This window comes from Petromyzon marinus, chromosome 14, assembly GCF_048934315.1.
Source record: "Petromyzon marinus isolate PM22_M1 ecotype Great Lakes invasive population chromosome 14, UKy_Petmar_22M1.pri1.0, whole genome shotgun sequence".
Classification (NCBI taxonomy): Eukaryota; Metazoa; Chordata; class Hyperoartia; order Petromyzontiformes; family Petromyzontidae; genus Petromyzon; species Petromyzon marinus.
Genome location: NC_133680.1, coordinates 1825763 through 1848154, shown reverse-complemented (window position 1 = coordinate 1848154; position 22392 = coordinate 1825763). Strand labels below are relative to the sequence as shown.

Sequence of the window (22392 nt, the reverse complement as noted above, 5' to 3'; positions counted from 1 at the left end):
CATGTGGCAATTTAAAAATGTTTGAAATATGCGCACTTTGTTCATGTTTACGTTAAACTTACATGAGGTCCGTGTCCATCAGACCAACTTTGTTCATTGACAACAGATTGTGGGGGGCACAGCCTCCCCCGCCCCCTCCTCTGAGCACATTCAACCATTGCTGCTAGAAGCATCAGCTGCGCACGACTCATCCAGCAGACGTCGTCGGAGCAGATGAAGCGAGCGGGCATCGTCCTCTCGTCCTTCCCCCGCACCTCCGCTTAGCACCGGTGGCTACGTATGGTGCGAAATAAGTTTAACCTATCTACTTGAATATGAATATAAAGAGTTCAACACGCGTACAACAAACTAAACACAAAAAAGCCGTTCTAAAGAAGTGCGTTTGCAATCTAGATTGCAATCTAGATTGCAAAGTGCATAACTCCAGTGGTTTTCTAACATCTGAAGGAAGCGCGTTCAATGACGGCCACAGAAGCGAATCCGACAGCGCAGCAGTCTACAGCAGCCGATTCCCGCGTGGCAGCGCTTCAAGCATCGCCCTCAGATCTGCCCGTGGATCTTGCGACATTATTAGCCCCGGCCTTTAATGCGTCTGCGTGCCTGCCTGCCTGCCTGCGTTCATGCACATTCATGTTGCACCGGTTATGCAACACAGTGCCACTGGCATTGTTATCGCGACTGGAGGCAACCGCATCCTCAAAGTCGCATCGCGTAAACACTTGGCGTATTGATTTCATAGACAGAGAAAGGGGGGGGGGCAGTCAGTTATAGGCAGGGAACCATATGGAGTTCTTGTAAGCCTAGGCTATTGAGCAAGAGACATTTAACTGTTCACGTAATTGGGGTGCATTTCTCAGCGCTGACGATGGGATCCTTCGTGCAGCATCGAGGCAAATCCACGGACAGGTTTATTTTCTTGTCAACAGCCCATTGCTGGATGAGCACAGGTCATTGGGGCGATTTGACCATACTTCGCCACACTGGTCAGTGCTGGTTGGTTAAGGTGGTGAGCATAGAGATTTGAGAGTAGTACGGTACAACAATGGATGCTGCTTCGGCGCCCTCTGCTGACAAGGCAGCGGCAGAGCAGCCGCTGCAGCACCGGCCATGAACGCGGCGCTGCCCATCCAGGCACGATACAGTCTCAACCCAGCTTAGCTTGCGAGAGCTGACAAATATTGGACGTATTGCGCGTGATTTGATCACAAGTGCCAATATCTTATATATACGTCCCTCCGTATGAGCAAAGTTGATGTATGTATCTTGTATGTCGTTAAACTTCTTTTGCACCGCACGTAGGCAACCGTGCTCATCGGAGGTGCGGAGGAAAGACAACAAACTAAACACAAACAGCTGTTCTAACTAAATGAATTTTCAACGTAGGTTTTAAATACGCGTAGCTCCAGCGACTTTCTAATATCGAAAGGAAGAGCGTTCCAGACGGACGCAAAAGCGCATCTGAAAGCGCAGCGCGACGATGCGGTGAGCGCCGTCTTTGTTCGATGCTTAGCAGCCAAAAGTCGCTGCTCCTGCTGCGAGGATGACGAGCGGAGTCCGATCGATGGTTGAAGAGATGAGCGAGGTAATTGTGGTTCACGTGCGGCGAGCGCTTTGCGCGTGACGAGTGCGACCTTGTAACGTATGCGTTCGGCAGCCGGGAAGAAAAAAAAATGATGATGATGATGATGCTGATGATGATTCCGGCGATCGGTGAAGGCGATCAGCTTAATTGGATCATCGATTCGCCATGGAACGAGCCGCGCGGAGCTCTATGCCGGGGGCGCTGCGCCTCTCCCTCCGAATGAACCTCGGCGCTAATTCGGTCACCGCTGAGTGACACGTGGCGCATGCAGGACAAGCGGAATGGCTTGGCTGGGTGCCCTCGCTGTGCGTGGGCGGGCGGGCGGGCGGGTGCATGTGGTAGGGGTGCGGGTAACAATAGCCAGAGCAATGCGTTCCCTGCCAGGCTTTTGTGTCCCGGCAAGCGCCAGCCGTGGTTATAATTGGGGTTTTCCGAGCGTGAGTGTTGCAACCCGCTATAAGCAGCTTCGTTCTGATGAAGGATGCACAATCTCCCTGTCCTTTTGCGACGCTGGCGGTGCTCGGGACGGGGGAGGGGAGTGTTAGCGGCACTCGCACCTATTGCAGGCACCCCGCCGCACGCGGCGTTCAATATTTTTTTGGAGTTTTATTTGCTCGGCATGCTCGCGCGTTCCGGCCACCGGTAAAATTTCCTTAAACGTTCACGAAAAGAAGTTTGTTTGGGTGGCACCGTTTTTGGCGGCGGATCGCTACCTTTTGCCTGCAGTTGCCGTGCGTTATACCAAAATATTTGGACAGTAATGGAAGAGAGGGAACGACTCACGGAGGCACGAGGAGCGAAACACAGAGTGGGAAAGACAACCACGCAATGAGCGAGCGCTACCAACAACTGCCCAAGCTCTGCGGTCCTATATTTATAAAAATATGTTTTCAGCCAATAATTGAGCGATTACATGTGGGGAGGAAACCGGAGCAACTGGCGAAAGCCCACGCGTGCGAGGGGGCAATGCTCTATCCCAAACAGATGGGGTTCTACATTTGCTGGCTTTCCAGACTAATGCTGTGCAGCAGCATTTCATTAAGCAAGAAAATTCTGGACCGGCTTAGACCTTCTGGGTCTCGTCAACAGAGTCAGTTTTGTGACTTGCAGATGGCAGTGAGGTGGTGAACTGTTCATTCTCTCTATTAAAAACTACTCCGTTGCCCTTCAGATTCGGTCACGCTCCATCAAATGACAAACTTGCATTTTGGAAAAGGGACGTTTATGTTACTGATGTTTCGTGAATTCCACATTCCTGCACTATTTTTAATTTTCTCAAAATATCAGCAATGTGATGGATAAACGTTCACGATGAAGTCTGCAGTCGTAATAGTTAAGTGGTAACGGTGCAGCCCTGCCACTCCTGGTGGAAGGGCCGAGAGGGTATTTTGGCCTACTCCTCCACGTTGGTCAGGCATGTTGACAAAAAAAAGTGTGCACTAAACATGACTACCCCAGCACACGCGACTTGCCGATCAAGTGATGTGCACCCATTTGTACTGCTGGGTGGACAGAAGCGATCCTGACCCTGACGCCTGCTGCTGTATATTTGGAGTTTGCGTGTCTCTCTCCCCGTGGTCGCGTGGATTTTTTTCTCCGGGTCTTCCGGTTTTTTCCTCGACGTTTAGAATTAACATCACGCGTTCAGAGCCCTGTATTTGGCTGCTATACATTTCCACGTGACAAGCCACTTCGTTGAGCTATCATTTGTGATCGCCAGGTCGCTTCTGAAAAAGAGCTACATAGCTCAGTGGGCCTTTCCTGCTAAAATTTAAAAAATAGTAGCATAGTTAAGAAAACTTTCCCCATTACTTCAGCTGCCACGCCGGGAGATTGAACCGTCAGAATTTGCAAGTCCCGTGTGCCAACCGTTACATAACGGTATCCCACAATATGATCATGATTGTAATAAGATATTGTTTATAATGCTGTGGATAGTATAGTCCAATTGTCCTTGGAGTGTGCACGCTCATTGTTAATGTTCTCATGTTGCTGCTGCTCAATGCCTTCTGAAGAGCATTAATGTGATCACACGCACACACAACATTGCATTTATAGTGGCGACAAGGATCCAGAGACCAGAACAAAGAGGTTTGAGATTAGAGTATACAACTACTGTTCTGTATTCACAGGAGATGGCGAGCCGTGGCACAGTGGTTCTTACTCACTGCACTGTGTACCTAGGGGCCCAGAGTTTGATTCCCAGCCACGGCTAACATCAGTGGCGAATGATATCTGAAGTTGTCCTGGGACCCCGCCCCCCCCCACCTTTACCAATCTGCATTGATCAATGTGGTGAAGTATGGTCAAATAACCCCCTCCCCGCCATCTGACTCGCCTTGGGCAGGCCTTCTTTCAGCAGTGGTTGACCAACGCCTGTAGAAAATACAGTATGCACGCACTAATACATGTAATATAAATAGCTTCCTTTGTAATGCCAAGTAATATATAAAAATGTTATGCCACTTAATTAGTGCACAACAACAGCCGTCAGCGGTCATCCTATAACTATACTGACTACTGTCAGATGAATGTGTAATTTCCACCACTGGCTCATGGAGGTGAGCGGCGCCCCCATATTTTTTTGTTTGGGATAAGGGAGGCAAATCTGACTATGACGCTCCAATTGAGACGATGGCTTTAAAGGGAGCGGGGGGGGCACAACGCGAGGCCCTTCCGTTTACATTTGTAACTCGTTCCAGCACGTGGCAGTCACGTGACGAAGCGTAGCCCTACCGAGAAACTCCCCTCCACCACCACCCCGGGCTACCGACTGAACTTGCCTCGACGTTTCTATCCCGAACCGAGGACCCTCGCCTATGTCAAAGGCGGGTCCCGTAGGTTCGGAGTCGGCTCCGTGTAGCTGCTCTCCGATTACATCTCATCCACAATGGTCACAGTGACCGGGAGGTGGAAATAAAAACGCATTGCCGTGACTTATGGCTGGAATTGCGTTTGCGGAACGCGTTGCGTTGCCTGCCTACCGCCGAAGCCGGATCCAACGTAGGCAGTCTATGAGCTATGTTAAGCTGTCGGCGTTATCGGCCAAACATTCCCAATGGAAATTCATAGTGCCTGAGCTGACTGACCTTTTGCTGGGCAGGTCGAGGCTGTGGCTTTACAAAAAGAAAGGGGCCTGCGAGAGAGGGTACTTTTTGGAAGTGACTGCCGTGCCCACAGATGCGGAGAAATAAACCGAATGACTGGCGGCACGACGTGATTCTCCACCCCGATGTCTATCCAATCACAGAGCTGCCTTGGGTTCCAGTTGACGAAATGTTAAGGGGTGCCACTTCTCTATTTTTCGTGTCGCGTTCAGGAATTTGGCGGTTATGGATTGGCGCTAGGGTTTACCGCTCGGGTATGAGAGAGGTTAAGGAAAGAGTGAGGGATTAGGGTTCGAGGCAGAGCCGGTACTGTGGGGACTCCTCGAGTGGATCCTGCACCCACAAATGTCCCTTTGACCCAGCCAAGTTCACTCTCCTCCGTAGCGGTCAATAAGAGAGCTCAACGGACGAGGGTATTCTGATTTCCAAGAGTGACCTGGAACATCGAGGGGCTAGAGTCTGAATTTAGTGTTAGGGTTCTGGCTCGTAGCACCCACGACTCCGTTCTTCGTCCCGAATCTGCGGGTATGGCGGTCCTGATTTATTTATGTTTCTCTCCATGAACTACAGCTGAGCGCGATGCCGCAGCACGCGTGGCCCGGGGAATTTGAGCGGCACTCTCCCCGCAAAAGGAGTCAGAAGTCAGGACAGCGAGCGACCAGCCCCCCCCCCCCCCCCCCCCCCGTGACCAGGCTGAACCGTGCGCGCGTACGGATGAACTTTTGCCTGGCTCTGGCGCTGACTTTCCTACGCTGGGGGCTTTGAGGGCCCCCACAGAAACCTACCCGGGGTTTAGGACGCGCCGCAAATGACTTTCCACTGGGGGGGGGGGGGGGTTATCGGCCAGACTAACCGACAGCTGCTTATGTAAAGCGGCAAGGCACGTTGGCAGTTAAAAATAATAAGGCTGGTGCTCGGATAGGGGGGCGGCAGGGGAGGGGGGCATTGTAAAGTCTTCGCCGTGCTATCGAGTGTCGGGTTAACAAAAGGCAGAGCACCCCTCCCACCACCACCCCGCCCTCCCATGACCGCAAAGGAAACATTGCCGCCTTCCGCGCTCCGTTATGCGGCAATGAAAGTTAACCCTTTCAACGGCGTCTACAGGACCGGGAAAAAAATATATATTTTAAGAAGCTGTGTTTTTGCTGCGTCTTTGTCCAGGCTGGACCCGAGCGTCTTTTACTCTCGACCCCAACACAAAGAAAGCAACTTTGTCCGTATGAATAAAGGGCACTGAGATGAGACAACTGCATGCGTTTAACAACCATTTAACCCACCCCCGGCGATTGGTTGACTTGTGATAATTCGGTGTCGCGATTAGACGCCGCTCAAAGGAACAAAAAATTCTGGGTTTTTGTCCGATTTGTATTTTGTCTCCTTTGCATTGCTATCAATTTGTCTCATCTGCGTTGTCCGTCCAATTTCTCACTTTATAATAATTTACATACATATTAAATAATCGATTTTCGCGCACGCACACACAAATTTTCCTTGAACTGAAGAATTAACTTCCATCGACGAATCACTCCGTGTATTCTGGTCAAGCGTCCCTTATTGCAGAAGTCATCATCATCATCATCCTCACCAGCCACGCTCAATCCACCTCTGCATAAAGGCTTCTCCAATCCGTAGCCGTCTCTTCCAGTGCTTTCCGCGTAGCAATCTGCGTGAGCTGATATCATTGCTCCATCGCTGCGTCGGACACGTCCTGTCGGGCATGTGGCTGCCTCCTTTTGGCTGCCACACTGCTGTGAGTGTCCAGGCACAGTTCGCCTGCACTCGAAACGCTCAATGCGGCGAGTACAATTCGTTCTTTAACCCGCGTGTTCCTCTTGCTGTCTCTCGGTGTAATTCCGAGCATGCGCGAATCTGCGCTTCTTCATGCAAATTTGTGTCACGTGTTCCTCTTTCCATAGTCAATGTCGATCCACCGTCCGCAAGGTAAGATTAAGCGCTCTCCTCTTTGGGGCCGTCCATAAATGACGTCACGCACCTAGGGAGGGGGGGGGTCAGACATTTGTGACGATGTTTGACGAGGGGGGGGGGGGTTCATAAATGTGACGTCACATCAAAATGCGCAACTTTAAATAAATATAGACAACACATTCTACCTAATTAAATAGCACTATAATGACAATAGATTAAAGCGATTTGAAGCATGTTTTTTTTGGGGGGGGGGCAGAGCTTTGTGACGTCATATTTGAGGGGGGGTCTGACTTTTTGTGACGCCGTGTAACGAGGGGGGGGGGGGTGAACAATCGTCCAAAATCGCGTGACGTCATTTATGGACGGCCCCTTTGTGCGAACCGCTTTGTTGACTGTCATGGTCACGTGCAGTTTTCCAAAAGCTCTCCGCTTCTTTATTTGCCCGCTTTGATCCTGGACTGCCCTCGATAACTGCCCGAGACTCTTCGGTCCCCCCCGGCTTTGCTGTCGGTGGAAGAGGAGGGGGATTTGGGGGGGTCCAGGTGATTGGGAGCTGGGTGGGGGGTAATTCAGAAAATGTTCCTTGATAAATTGAGCCCTGGCTTGAGGTGTACACCACCCTCTCGCCTGTTTTCCAGTTGTGTCCCTCAACGTTTTTTTTTCCATCTCTTGAGTGATCCCGTTGTGCTCGTATCTATCATAGGCCCCACTTTCTAGCCCCCCTTGGTTATAAGTTATCTTTCCATTTCCTGCGATGCATTCCATTCGGACGTTATAATTACGAGGTCATCTGTAGCTCTGATATTGTCAATGTTATCTCCACATATTTACGCTCATGTTTCTGCACTCCAATTGTCAGAAAGCGTCTCCCGATGTCACTTTGTATAGACAATCTCTGTGTACTGTTGTGGAGAATTATGGGTGACAGCGTATACAAGCGGAAATCGTTAGTTGAGTCCATCAGCCTATTATCCTCCTTTCAGACCAATATTATCCATCAGCATTGGCCTCAGCCAGCCAACTCTAGAATGCTGCTCACCTTCCAGATCTCATCAGCAGAGACAGGTTGGTTGAACAATCGCTGCTGGGATGTCCACGTGCTAATGGAAATAATGCTCCATCTAAACTATAACGCTCCGTTCAATCCAAAGAAAAGGCAGTTGTTGTATACACGCACATTATCCACAAGGGCTTTCCTGGAGATGTTCAGAGGCCCTTTGTCCAGCTCTGTGCAGGAGACACAACGGCAATCAGTGGCGCATTTAGTCACGAAAAAAAACCCGCTGCCATCGCTGCGCGCCCATCAGCGACAGCAACGTCGCGAACTAGCCACGCAGCAAAGTGGCAGAACGTGGAAATGTTACCCGCCGCTGCGACAAAAGCAACAGAGAACAAACACACACACACGCGCACACACTCGGGCGCACGCACAACAACAATCACTCAGTACACAAGCCGTAACTATACACACAGCGCGCACAACAGCAGTCGAGGACCCACAAAGGAAGGCGCGTGCTGACGCGACGCTCGTCTGCGTGCGTGTGATGTCAATGGCGTAGGGTTTAAATAGACGCGCGCACTCTTAAGTGTTTTTCAAATGACTTTGCTAATTGGGAATATTTTGCAACTGGACACCTCATCACTGACATCCTCTAGGACGGCGAAGTGTCGGAGTTAGGGTGGTCGCGATGCCTCGACTATTTTAAGATGGAGTCTCAACCCCAGCAGACGCCTTTGAACTTGCTCAGCCCTTCTTAAAGACGCACATCCATTCACAGAGTTAGAAAAGTTAGTATTTTTTTATTTGTTATTAATTTATCTAATAGTAATAATAATGTACGGTGTAGCCCTTCTTCAATCCACTGCTGGATGAAGGCCTTTCCATACTGTCGGATTGTTTTGTTCGTTTTTTTATTTCTTCGAGTCACCAGGTTCCTGTCGACCATGAGCATTTATTGGCCAACGGGTTTCACCTGTGCCACATTGATCCGTGCGCTTTGGTGAAGGGTCATTGTGGAGTGGGACCCAGCATCTGTTCAGATATCACTTGCCACTGGTGTTGTCATTTGCCAGCCAGGTTATCACTTGCCGCTGGGGTTATCACTTACCGCTGGGGTTATCCATGGCTGGGATGTAAAGTCATCAGGTCAAGGGGATTTAGCTAGCGCAGAGTGTGATAACCGCTGCGCCTCCACTCCACCCACTACGCCGTCGTTCACGGGGAGCGGTGGCGCAGCGCTTAGCCTCAATTCTAGCGGAGAATTTCACATCTTAAGACTGCTCTGAAATCTACGTCAGAACATTTTATTTCAGTGAACCAGTCAGTTGTACATGCTGGGTAATGATCCTGCCCAACTCACACGTTCACGTAAATAACTTTTTTAAAAAAACATGGAACGCCGCGTTTAATAAAATACATAAACCGAATCATACTGCAAGTCAAGTTCTAGGAGAAATCAGGTCGACTCGAGTCGCGCGCGAGGTGGCTGTCTCCGTGAATGAGGGATATCCGAGTCCACGCCAAGAGACACGTGGCCGCCCCGCTAAATGTAATGGTGCCCCCTAGTGTCGCCAGCAATGCTTGCATTCCAGTCCAGAGGGTGTCGGACTCAATGAAATCTGGAACGGAGTGGCGGGCGAGCCACAAGACGTGAATGTACTGCGAATAGATTTACCGTGGCTCGTAACATCCGTGATGTCAACACTTTCTCTGTTCAGGCCACATGAGCCATGCCACGCAGCATCTGGCGATCGGAGTCGGGCCATATCTGGGCACCTTCTTTGTCAGCGGCGTTTCAAATGGTAATACGAGGATTGGGGATATTGCGTTTTAAAAATAAGCGGCTGCGTTGGCAGCGGTGTATAGGCGCACATACAAAATAAACTCAGCACCTTCGTCATTAGCACTGCCTTAAATAGAGACAAAGCATTTTAATGTCTTCGGCAATGGCTCTGCTTCGGAGCACAAATAAAGACCACTGACCAAATCATTCGAATTCAGTCTTTTTTTTTTGGGGGGGGGGGCGGAGTGGGGGTATTTAAGGCAGAGTTAATGAAAACGTTGGTGAATTTATACCGTCATAGCCGGCAGATCCGTCCCTCGGTTACGGCGAATCGGGGCGACTGCCCCGAGCCCCGTGCTTTGGGGGGGGGGGGCACTTCGACGTCACGGTGTCAGCTGTAATGTTTCCTGTTTAGTTTGAAGACGTCGCGCTGGGGGGGGGGGGGGGCACACGGTGGGGCTTGCCCCCCGCCCCCTACAGCGCTGCTAGCCGGTGTATCAGACGAACAAGAGAGCGGCAGGTGGCGACGGCTTGGGAACGCCTTCGTCCAGCAACGGATAACCGATGGCTGGTGACGATTACGACTGCGCGCAGTTGCCCTTCTCGTAGTGTGCCCTATCTTCAGCGATCTACAAACTTTGCCGCCGACCTTCGTGCAGTGTATCGGCACGATGCTGGATAATTCTCTGCCGATTCGAACCCCGTTTGATGCTGGCTTTGTAAGACGAGCAGCAGCAGCAGCCGCTGCCGCCTTCCCCCACGTGCCCGCTTCACCGCATAACCCGAACCAGCTGGCTCGGTGCCTCGTGTCCTCACTCACTGACACACTCACACCTGACGGACGCCAGCGAGTGCCGCGGGGAGGGTGTCACGGAAGCCTCTGCGGTCGGGACACGGGGTGTGCGCAGTTAAACCATGAGCTATTCTTTTTTGTTCACCGGGTTAAGGCCCACTGAGCGATATTGTTCTTTTTTTTCAGAAGCGACCTGGCCACAAATCACGTGGCAATGTATTCTCTAAACGCATGTAGATTCTAAATGTGCGGGGGAAAACCGAAGTACACGGAGACAAATCCACAGGGAGAGAAATACGCAAACTCCAAATGTACAGCAGGCATCAGGGTCGGAATCAAACCCACGACATCCTGCATACCAGGCGATGTAGTCCACATCTCGCCCCCGTGGCAGTTGGAAATGTCATTCACTTGTCATTATAATTATCATCATCAGCAGACACGATCCATCCATTGCTGGAAGGCCTCTCACGGAGTCGCGATGCCACATATCAATCGAGCACCGGCACGTCAGCTGATTTGATGACTCCGACTCCGTGATGGATGTCCTCTGGTACGTGGAGCCTCCTTCTGGACTAAATTAACACTTTGTGATCTGCACTCGCCTCCTGAAGCGGTCGTACGCTTTTAATGACACTTATCTAATAAGGGGAACAGACTTAATATGTGTACGTTGATCTTCTTTCGCACCGTACGTAGCCAACCGTGGCACTCGGAGGTTAGCACGGTTGGTGCGGGTGAGCCTCTGCGCAGTTACTAACATTACACCAATACAACGGTTGGCGTTTCTGGAAACTTTATTTAAAAACAAGAGCAGCGAATGATACGGCTTACACAGTGTAAGATCACACATTTTTTTTTAAAAATGTAACATTGGCGTTAAAGAGAAGAACAGAATGTTTTCATTGTATTTCCTGCAACAGAACACTGCGTTAGGCGTTCCTGAAGCTCGCGCTCAGCGGCCTGAACGTGCCGGTGGGGTCTGGGATGTACCACTCCTCCCAGAGCTCGGTGTAGGAGGACGTCCTCCCCCACGGCTTGAATGGTCCGTTCCAGTGCAGCAGCTTGGCCTCCCCCATGACGGCCGTGGAGAAGCGAATCGCTGCGCTGTATCCTGCGGGACACCCCCCCAACCCCAGCACCCCGCGTCGCAAGCGGCAAAGTCAAAAAACCAAACTGCGGCGAGCCGCAAACCCTGGGAAAGCAACGTCGCGCAGACGAGACCGCGGCTGCACGCGGGACTCGCTGCTGTCTGCTTGGAATCCCGAGATGAATACCCCAGTAATTTTCTTCGGCTGATGCCGCAAGTTGCAAAAAATAAATACGTGTACGTTCATAATGCCCGATGAGGGCCTCCGCGCGCCGTGCGGTTCGTAAGGAACATTCGACCACCGTACTTAACCGCGCAGGTCAGCGCGGCTTGGTGAAGGTGGGGGAACACAGGCGCAGACACACACAAGTACAGTACAATAGTTGATTCTGCAATGTCCTCTGTCACTCGCCACGTATTTCCGCAGCCCTGCGACACAACCTGCGGTAGGGACGTAGGGTAAGCGGTTGGCGCGCCGCTACGAATCCGGGTACCCGAGTTCGATTCCTGCTCGCGGCCAACCCCAGTCTCGGTTATCTTAACCGTTCCTGGGCCTCCCCTAGGTCGACTCAGCCTCAAACGAGTACCTGGTGGGGTGCGTAAACATCGCCACGAGGTCGAGAGTGGTGCTGGCACACCCACCTCCTGGTGTGCCGTGCCGGCCTTCACCGGTGCTAACTCGCTAACAGCACTTTCCCAAACAGTCTGTTGCAGGCTGCACGGGGGATCTTTGTCTAAGTTGTGGGTGGGTGCGTGCGGTGGGCGCTGACCGAGGTAGCGCACGTGCCAGGCGGGCGGCAGGCTGCTGTGCCGCCGATGGAAGACGATGAGCATCGGCGGAGTGGCCACACCGTCCGCCACGGAGCTGCTGTACAGGTGCTCCCTGCAACGACAGGAGCATCGTCACCATCGTCAGCATCGTCACCAATCGTCACCATCATCAGCATCGTCACCATCATCACCATCGTCACCATCATCAACATCACCATCGTCACCATCATCTCCATCGTCACCATCATCAACATCGTCACCATCGTCACCTGCATCACCATCGTCAGCATCGTCATCAGCATCGTCACCATCGTCACCATCATCAGCATCGTCACCAATCGTCACCATCATCAGCATCGTGACCATCGTCACCATCATCGTCGTCACCCTCATTATTGTTTATACCGCACCTCCCGTGCATTGCATCTCGAGGCACCGGAACAGAAGGGCCTTTGAGCTAATTACTCAGCAAGTGTGGGTACTCCCACCTCTTCCATGACGCCTGGGCAAGTCGTGGAAGAGTAGGCCAAATATCAATAACCTCGAAAGCGACTCTTTAGGTTATTGGTCTCGAGAGCTCCCTCCCGTGGAGGCCCTGCCGCCAGCAGTGGCGTGAGCCAGCGATTGCAGAGCTCCACCATCGCTGTTACGTCTACACAAGTTGACGGACGTTATCACTTCACTCGCCGATAGCCCGTCCAAGGACGGGGGTATCGCAGTAAATGTGATTAACTTGCAAGCGAAAAGCAGAGCGCGACGTGATATTCATTGCATCAATTCGTGTGCAATTTGTAAGGCCGCGGTGACACAGACTTATTGCATTTAAAGGTTATAATCCCTTGTTCATCGTGACGTCCTTTTTACTTCTGTCTCAACAATAGCGTTACGGAGATCGCGTGACGTGAGGGGTTGGTCTTTGTAGTGAGGGTTGTGAGTTGACGCTGTGGGGGGGGAGGAGGCGCCTCGCCGCCCCATGTGGAGTGACGTCACCCGCTAATTATTATTGATGGGGGGGGTGTCCATTTGGAGGACGTCACCTGTTCGTGATTATTATTGAGGGGGGCTGTTCAATGTGGAGTGACGTCGCCTGCTCAAGATTGTTAATGAGGGTTCTCCACGCGGAATGACGTCACCCGCTCATGATTGTTAATGAAGGGCGGGTCCATGTGGAGGACGTAACCTATTCATGATTATTAATGAGGCTGCTGGTCGCCGTGGAGTGACGTCACGCGCGTTACACACTGACATTCTTGGGTAAATGTCCTTCCCTGCACCTGTGATGAGCGCGGTTGGCTACGTACGGTGCGAAAGAAGTTCAACACGCAGACATATACTGACCGACCACCTCTCGTCTCTCGGTCTCTGATTTCTATTGTTCATCTCTCGCATCTCACTAATCTGCATCTCTCATCTGCAGCTCGCTCGTCTTCACCTCGTGCCCGCCTCTCGTCTCGGATCCGTATCATCTCGCTATCTCTCGGCGGTGCCACTCCCGAGAGCCCTATGCGTGGGACACCAGATGAAGAACCCTGCTCTGAACGACGAATCTGTAGCCGAGCAGAGACCCCCCCCCCCCCCCATGCGCTCCCCCATCTTCCGACACGGCCACGTGGGGGCCCAAGTGGAGGCGAAACCGGGGGGGGGGAGGGCGACCGCCCTGGCTGGCAACGCGCACACGCGGGCCGAGCTAGCGGCACGCACTCCTGCTCCCTGAGCAGCCACTGCTCCAGCTGCTCGGAGATCCTCTGGCGCCGCCACTCGGTGAGGTTGGCCACGACGACGCCCGGGTTGAACGTGCAGCTGCTGCCACGGATGCCCAGCTTGCTCACGCTCTCCTTGTTGTAGTTCAGGTACGCCATGTACATGTTCTACGGACACCGGAGCGGGGGTGGTGGGGCGACATCAGGAGGTCTGGAGGTCAGCGCCGTGGGAAGCGTGGCGTAGGAGCCGGCAACATCGCCGCGGTCATCGTCACCATAATTATTGTCGTCATCATCGTAGTCTTCACCGATCGACAGACGCCTGCAGCATACGCTGCCAAATTTACATACGTATCCATAGCTTTGCCAGCCTACCATTTAGGGCACACGCGTCGTATGCCGTTGACCGATTCACACAGATACACCGCCGTCTGAGTCTACAAATCCACAGTCGCAGGCAATATATTTATGTTAATGCAGAAAACAGCCAGCGTGCAGCTCGTGTGGAGCGCTGGCGAGGACTGGCGCCCATTCCCCTGAGCACAGAGGTCACGCTCGCACACAAGACTACATCCTGGACACTTACACTGTACACTTTTTTTGTATCTTACCAGGTAAGGCACACTGAGCTATGCAGCTCTTTTTTTCATACGTGACTGTGGCCACAAATTATCGCTCAACCAAGTGGCTTATTGTGTGGAAATGTATAGCAGCCAAATACTCGCAGTGGGTGACGTTGAATCTAAATGTGTGGGGGAAAAACCGGAGGACCCGGAGAAAAATCCACGCGACCACAGGGACAGAGAGACACATGCAAACTACAAATATACAAGCGTAAGGGTCGGCGAGGTAGTCACCACCTGGTTAACCAAATACACTTGAAAACTGGAAGCACGCGACGGCACGGGCACCTGAACGACGATGCCCCGCAGGTTGGCGAGCAGGTGGGTGGAGATGGCGTCGCAGTCATCGGAGAACGCGGCGGCGTGCCCATCCTGCAGGGGGCTCTCAAAGAGCTCCCTGATGTCCCCTGGCCACGGCACACAACGCTCACCGCCTTCAACCCCCTTCAGGGCACCGCCAGCGCCGCTGACCTCGCCGCATTGGCCCTAGCCAACCAAGACGAAGCACGCTTGCCGCGTAGCTTCTCACGCTTTGCGCCGTAGAGCTCAACCAAGATGTGTTTTCGGGTTCAAATCGTAACGCTGCGCGGCCGCCGCGCAGTGTCCGCTCATCGCTCTCGAAGAGAGAGAGAGAGAACGACTCAGAGGCGCTATGAGGAGGAACCGCAGTCGAGCAGGAAAGGCAGCAGCAGCCAGGCGGTGAGCAGGCGCCAGCAATCGCTGGAGCTCTGCGGTCCTCTATATATATGAAGGTGTTTTGGGTCAACTGATGAGTGTGTACGTGTCAGAGGAAACCGGAGCACCGGAGTAAACCCATGCGTGTGAGGGGGCAACGCTCTATCCCACACAAATGGAACAGGTGGAGTCCACGTTTGATGGACCGCCTTCTCCTGGCGAACCAGGGTATTGCACCTAGATCCACCAACCCTTGGCTCCACAGTGCTGGATTACATGCGTACATAGCCACCACTGCCCGCCTGTTGTGGCGCGTGTTGTTAAATACACACACACAAGTCAAAATGTCTCCATTCCACGTTCCCATGACGAGGGCCATGCCGACGGCCGGATGAACATCGTCACCTTCTAAAAGGGCGGCACTAATTTTAAAATCATGCTGGAGGATGATTGTTGAGTCGAGCACTCACTCCAACGACAGTGTCGCGTCCACGTTGCAGGCGGTCGCTTTATTGACGGCATACATCGCACCTACCGTATAAATGTCATATGGACTTGCCGAGGGAACACAATTTTTGGCTCCGACGTCTTCATTCCTCTCTCGGCAAATATCGATTCGGCACTTTTGAAATCAAAGCGACGCAGAGAGAAACCTGCCACACAGTGCAAGCGCCCTACATCTCACATTTTGTAGGAACATGCTTTCATCGGGTGTCATTCAAATACAGAAGGGGAAAAAAAGATAAGTTACAATCAGAATGAGATGTTTATGTATCTTTGCAGACTGATACCTCGTCATAATGTGCATTACCAAAAACACTTTTTATTTGATGTTTTCACCAGCTCTATTTTAGAGTTGTACACATGTTGACGTAGAGATGGGTTATATTGTACAACTGCCTTACATTAAAAAAAAAAATCTTTATTTACTTATTGGTGGCTACTGCCGTTGTCAGGCAGGACAGAGCCAGCGACCACGTAGGAGATGTAGCAGTCACTTTCTGTACTTACCCAGCACGATGATGTCATCATCAAGGTAAACAGCGCGCTTGTGTTGAGGGATGAGATGGCCGAGATAGAACCTGGCAAAATTCAGCTGGAAAAAACCCAGAAAAAATACTAAATAAGATGAATTAAAAGTATAACATTTCACTGGCTGGGTGGTTCAGCAGGTCAAAGCTCTGATATGACACAGCTGAGATCCTGGGTTCAAATTCAGGCATCCTCTGTGATTGAAGCACGTTGCCAAGTGCAATGAGTTGATAGTATTGGCCAAGTCATCAATGAACGGCTGCACAAAAATAAGAGCCATTCCAGCTCTAAATTCCAGTTCGGAGAATTCAAAAGCTCTTATGGAGCGGAGCAATCCCAAAGGAGCTGGCCCCCTACTGTGCGGAAAATAGATCACGTGAAGAAATCTCAGAATTATCCTCGTGATATCCACTGCTTGTAGGCCGTGGGGGTTGCCTTGCCCCGGGAGAGTTTAAAATGGGTCCTTCATCTCTTTACATGATGCCAGTAGCATAGTCGGGATAAAATTGAAAACGAAAAAAATATAAGAGAATGCAGCGGTATACGTCATTGCAATTAAACCACTGATGGGTTTAATTTGTGGAGATGATGTGAAATAGCGACTACTGACACTAATCACATGTTAGTATATTGTATGAAACTGCAATAACAAAGGATGGGTAACCATGAGAGAGTGGGCAGGACAAGTGCTTTTGAAGCACACACATACTCGTTCAGACTTACCGGGCTGAGTAACTCTGGCCTCTCAGCTATGACAGGGATTTTTCCACGCACGATGTCAGGGTTGAACTCAATAATAAAATAATTAATATTCTCCAGCACCGACTCCTTTATCCAAGTTCTGTTGGCGAACGGATACCAAATGGTCTTAAGATCATGGTGCGTGCAACATAAATGTGTGCGCGATAACTCATTGGTTTTTAATCAGTTGGTAACAATTCACGCGAATGAAGAGGCCATTTTCATAGCAACAGGATTACAATATAGCACGCAGAGCGTGAAAATGACAACATTGAATATAACTATCATCTGGGCTTTTATAGTTTCTAAATGCGACTGCGTAGGCTTTTGCAGCTGTTCTGTATGGCTCTCTGGTGTGTTTTCGGGTCGTACCCGCATTTTGTTCGCCTCGATGTCCGACGCTTCTCTGCACATGCTCGGAGCTTCAATTCATTTCCTGAAGCTGTTCCAGGAAACACGTCGGAGAGTTTCCGAATGTTCTTTGTGCCAGACACTAAAAGCCAATTTCATCGCCGCGTCTGATACGCCCGCATCGTTCTTGTAATTCCGTCACCACATCATTGCCCGCGCGCTAGCGTCGCGCGCGGTTGAGTGACACGTCCTGGCCAAGACTGGCGGTGCGTCGGGACGTACGTGATGTGCGGGATGGTGTGCCTCAGCGTGACGATGTAGAAGACGAGCCGGGCATTCGTGTGGATGCGCACGCTGTTGATGGTGGCGATGGTGCCTCCCAGCCGCTCCTCCACCGCGCACACCACCACTGGGATCACGTCTGGGTCAAGGTTCACGGGCTGCCCCTCGTACTGCGCCCACTCGCCTTCTGCCCAACAGTAGAGTTGTGAAGATACAGAAGATTTGCGTTGTGTGTATGTACAGTATATACACAGTATATACAGTATATGTACAGTATATATACAGAATGTATGGGATGGAGCAGTGGTGCAGTGGTTCTGAGATAAATTACTGTCCACGGAGGTTCACTCAACATAAACCTATCATAATTATTACAATTGCCATTTTTAAATAGAAAACACTTAGCATTTACAATGCATCTACACCATGTGCAATTGAGAAGCTGCAGCAATATCCAGTGACACAACTTATAATTTCATCATTAAATGAACTATCAGGATTATGTAATTTCACCACTGCTACTCAGTATAATATAAATAGTATAAATATAAATTTATAACCATTTAGAACGTTAATGATGGCGTTTCTTATTTCGTGAATACTTTGTCAGGAAATTAAATAATGTATTCATACATAAATAGATCAGCAAGCATAATACGATTATCATGGTCCATAAAACGTCCTATTTTATCATCTTATTCAGCAATAATTGTCTACAACCCACTGGTGGCAGGGCTAGGAGGGGTCAGGATGGTGGCAGGGCTGGGAGGGGTCAGGGTGGTGGCAGGGCTGGGAGGGGTCAGGGTGGTGGCAGGGCTAGGAGGGGTCAGGGTGGTGGCAGGGCTGGGAGGGGTCAGGGTGGTGGCAGGGCTAGGCGGGGTCAGGATGGTGGCAGGGCTGGGAGGGGTCAGGGTGGTGGCAGGGCTGGGAGGGGTCAGGATGGTGGCAGGGCTAGGAGGGGTCAGGGTGGTGGCAGGCCTGGGAGGGGTCAGGGTGGTGGCAGAGCTGGGAGAGGTCAGGGTGGTGGCAGGGCTGGGAGGGGTCAGGGTGGTGGCAGGGCTAGGAGGGGTCAGGTTAGTGGCAGGGCTAGGAGGGGTCAGGGTGGTGGCAGGGCTGGGAGGGATCAGGGTGGTGGCAGGGCTGGGAGGGACCAGGGTGGTGGCAGGGATAGGAGGGGTCAGGGTGGTGGCAGGGCTGGGAGGGGTCAGGGTGGTGGCAGGGCTAGGAGGGGTCAGGGTGGTGGCAGGGCTAGGAGGGGTCAGGGTGGTGGCAGGGCTGGGAGGGATCAGGGTGGTGGCAGGGCTGGGATGGACCAGGGTGGTGGCAGGGCTATGAGGGGTCAGGGTGGTGGCAGGGCTGGGAGGGGTCAGGGTGGTGGCAGGGCTAGGAGGGGTCGGGGTGGTGACAGGGCAAGGAGGGGTCAGGGTGGTGGCAGGGCTGGGAGGGGTCAGGATGGTGACAGGGCTAGGAGGGGTCAGGGTGGTGGCAGGGCTGGGAGGGGTCAGGATGGTGGCAGGGCTAGGAGGGGTCAGGGTGGTGGCAGGGCTGGGAGGGGTCAGGCTTGAAGAGGTTTGAAGGGTCACGTGCACCTGAGGTCCTGGCTGGGTCAGCCTGGCCAGCGCTCTGGAGCAGATTGTGGTGAAGAATAATGAGCAGCACTGTCGACAGGGCCAGCAGCAATCCCACATTCACTGGGGTACACAGATAAACAACACGGAGATGAACAGACTGGGTCGGAGCATCATGTTTATACAACTTGGACATTATACCTTGAGTAATACATTACAATCCCCATGTTACATTACAAGCTGTCTTTGTGGGTAAGGAACCAATTATATAAACAGAGCAGTACTACAAACTTATACATTTATCAGTGCTGTCCTAGCTTTACCTCGCTGAACGGGCCCGATTGTGTTCGTGGATTTGCCCTTGCCTATGACTCCAGATGACGTTGTGTGAAGATGATAGCTCGTCACTGAAATGCAACGGGTCCGTGGCATGGCTGAAGACTACAAAGCAAACTGCAGTACGATTGTGGAATTCAGACCACCGGTTTAATTGCTTATGGGGATGATCGCAGCCCTTTTGCTCGCTTAATAAAGCAAATGCTGCCGTAAGAGTGAACAAACACGGGCTTAACTGGAGGTAAAAAATTGTTTATGCTCACGCGATGGATGAAATTCCATATTCTATGTACACGTTACATGTATGCTGCGCATGTTTGTAAATGTGGTACACTGTGAGCCCTTTTTGGCAATCCACGATTTGATGAAGGCCTCCCTCCCTACGCTGTACAGGTCATGGGGACTTAATTTACCATACTTAATCACGATGGTCAGTGGGGGTTGGTAAAGGTGGAGGAGCGTAGAACACATTCCTGCGGAGGGAGCTGGTAGGAACGTTGGGTTGCTTGGTCAATGGCCAGGGTCAATGGCGGCACCACGTGGTGTATTCCGCAAATATGCCCGACTGTGAGGGCGGGCACAAGCCGGCGTGAGTAGGTTAAACGTTGAGTTTTATAAGGGCACCACGGGGTGACCAGCCCCTCCCCACCCAGCCCTACCCCTCCCACCCCCCACCCAGCCCCTCCCCACCCTCCCCTCCCCACCCAGCCCCTCCCCACCCAGCCCCTCCCCACCCTCCCCTCCCCACCCAGCCCCTCCCCCCCAGCCCCTCCCCACCCAGCCCCTCCCCACCCAGCCCCACCCTCCCCTCCCCTCTCCACCCAGCCTCTCCCCACCCTCCCCTCCCCACCCAGCCCCTCCCTCCCCACCCAGCCCCTCCCCCCCAGCCCCTCCCCACCCAGCCCCTCCCCACCCAGCCCCACCCTCCCCTCTCCACCCAGCCCCACCCCTCCCATTTTTGGATGCACGACGGACGGACGGACACAATAATCCCCTGTGGGCTGGTGTAACCAGGAGGTTGCTACCAGTACAAGGACGTATAGTACAGTACAACAATGGATTGTGCTGCACTGCCCTCTACCTCCACGGTGTAACCCTCTAGCCTATGACACATTTTTTGTATGCGTGTAAAGAAAGTGTGTAAACAAAGAATGCTTTGTTGACGAAATATTTCTTCAATTGTACGTTACAGTTCACACATTATATATGCAACCAGGACCATTTTTGTAATATCTATCTTTAAAGACATGTCTTTTTACGCTAGTAGGTTTAAAAAAACGTTTGCCAAGGATTAACAGCAATGTTTATAACACAGTCAGATGTAGACAAATTCCGTCCAGATGTCGACTGCTAAACTCTGCAATAGCCTACTGAACACAACGTTTGCATCACTGTACGCCGCTTTAATACAAGTTCCTTCGCTTCAAACGTGGTAAAACTTCGTCATGTTGTAGTACAGAACTTACCGATTGACGGGATATCACTTTACACAGCAAACGAGTGGATTAATTAAGTTGGATGAGAAAGGAAAGTGGGTGTGATGGAGACGGACTGCCTGACACGCGCACTCACCAGTCCTCCGAGAGGGCATTTTTTTGCATCGCCTGGTTTTTCAATTCCAGCCCAGCTCAACCCAACCCCGGAGCCCTGATCCCCACTCCCCCTGCCGCTCCTTCGCATTGAGAGCTCATTCCACACTCCCAGACCCTCCTACTCCTTCCTTCACTCCTCCCACTCCAGATTCTGAGCCCCAATACTCAAACGCAGCCTTTCTCTTCTTCCTCCAACCACAAGCCGAGCCACCACCATTCACAGCCTCCCTCCTCCTGCACATGCCACGCAACAAACCCCTCGCCTCCCACTGCATACATTGAGCCCTAATAGTCGCCGTTTCTCCTCCTACTACAACTCTCCCCCTCCATTCAAACACTATCTCCCTTCGCCTGAATTCATATCCCACACATATAGACACCAATCACCTCCTCTCAATCCAGACTCCAGGCCTCTCCTTTCAAAGCCTGGCTCCTCCTACCCCATCCAGCCCCAAAATAAAATTTCCTTCTCACTTCAAACCCACACCCCATCTCCTACTGTTACTTCCACTCCAGACTGCCTGCGCTAATATCCATCATCTCTTCCACTGCCAGGCTGTCCGTCTTTTCCCACTCAGCCCCATCCATTCAAACCACGTGTCCGCCCACGACTCCAAAGTAATGTCAACACCCATACCCCAGTTACTCCTCCTCTCACTCAACAACCTGAGCCCCCTCCATGTAATATCAAAACATCTCCACCTCCTCCTACTGGCACATCCGACATAACCAGATGTGGAGAGTAAACCCACATCACCGGTGTCATTCACTCTCAAACACACCGGTGTGCTGAACTATTAACGAATTGGCATGTTTTGTCTACGTGACAACCCTTCCTAAATGGCTGTGGCGGGATTAACGACAGATTTACGCGATCTAACCCAAACACCTCGATTATGGATATTGGTCGCAAAAGCCTACGTGTTAAACTGACCGATTTTCTTCCTCCACTGACAATCCCAAACATTGAAATCCTCGCTCCTACTAATACCACCCTGGCTTACGACACAGATTTGGTTGATCATGTGGACTAACCCACAAATCTATTGACTTATATTGGCCTATAAAATCTACGTGTTAACTGTGAATTAATGTGCACATCCATACACACTAATTCACGTAATCTTTTGTACTGTGAAAATAATTTACATTTCAAACGGCAAGTCACGTGATAAATTAAGTTTCTTGAATCTACCGTGTATCCACCTTTGGAGCACATTAATCAACAGAGGCACACATTGTTTACTATTGTAAAGCAGTTTTATTTCGTGAATCACAAGAGACGGCATTAGGAAATAGTATTTATTCACCATATAAATGTTCACATGAACATATCCTTTAAAAAAACAAAACACGGCACACGCGAGGGTGGGTGTCCAACACCACGCACGGCCGCCTTTGTCTCCCTAGTGGCGATGTTTACACACCGCACCAGGTTAC

At 51.5% G+C, this 22392-nt stretch overlaps 1 protein-coding gene across 3 annotated transcripts; it reads right to left on the bottom strand.

The window, feature by feature from the left end:
* Window positions 1-10970: 10970 nt before the first annotated feature.
* LOC116942460 (glycosyltransferase 8 domain-containing protein 2-like) lies at window positions 10971-21172 on the bottom strand. 3 transcript variants are annotated; one of them, XM_032954412.2, is made up of 9 exons: window positions 20933-21067; window positions 19046-19147; window positions 17457-17643; window positions 16806-16923; window positions 16062-16146; window positions 14664-14782; window positions 13754-13920; window positions 12052-12164; window positions 10971-11305 (listed from the first exon to the last, which is right to left on the bottom strand). In XM_032954412.2, the coding sequence occupies exons 1-9, from the start codon at window positions 20949-20951 to the stop codon at window positions 11124-11126; spliced, it is 1092 nt and encodes a 363-aa protein (XP_032810303.2). In that variant the 5' UTR covers window positions 20952-21067; the 3' UTR covers window positions 10971-11123. The 3 variants fall into 3 exon arrangements, with proteins under 3 accessions (XP_032810303.2, XP_032810302.2, XP_032810301.2); XM_032954411.2 differs by lacking the exon at window positions 10971-11305 and having other exon boundaries at window positions 12115-13920; window positions 17457-17640; window positions 20933-21172; XM_032954410.2 differs by lacking the exon at window positions 10971-11305 and having other exon boundaries at window positions 12115-13920; window positions 20933-21159.
* Window positions 21173-22392: the final 1220 nt, after the last annotated feature.

What these genes read in the sequence shown, in the direction of transcription:
- LOC116942460 (XM_032954410.2), bottom strand. An exon ending in CACACCATCCCGCACATCAC is followed by an intron (nt 16,924 to 17,456) that starts GTACGTCCCGAC and finishes GTTCGCCAACAG; the next exon opens with AACTTGGATAAAGGAGTCGG. An exon ending in TGCGGGGCATCGTCGTTCAG is followed by an intron (nt 13,921 to 14,663) that starts GTGCCCGTGCCG and finishes CGGTGTCCGTAG; the next exon opens with AACATGTACATGGCGTACCT.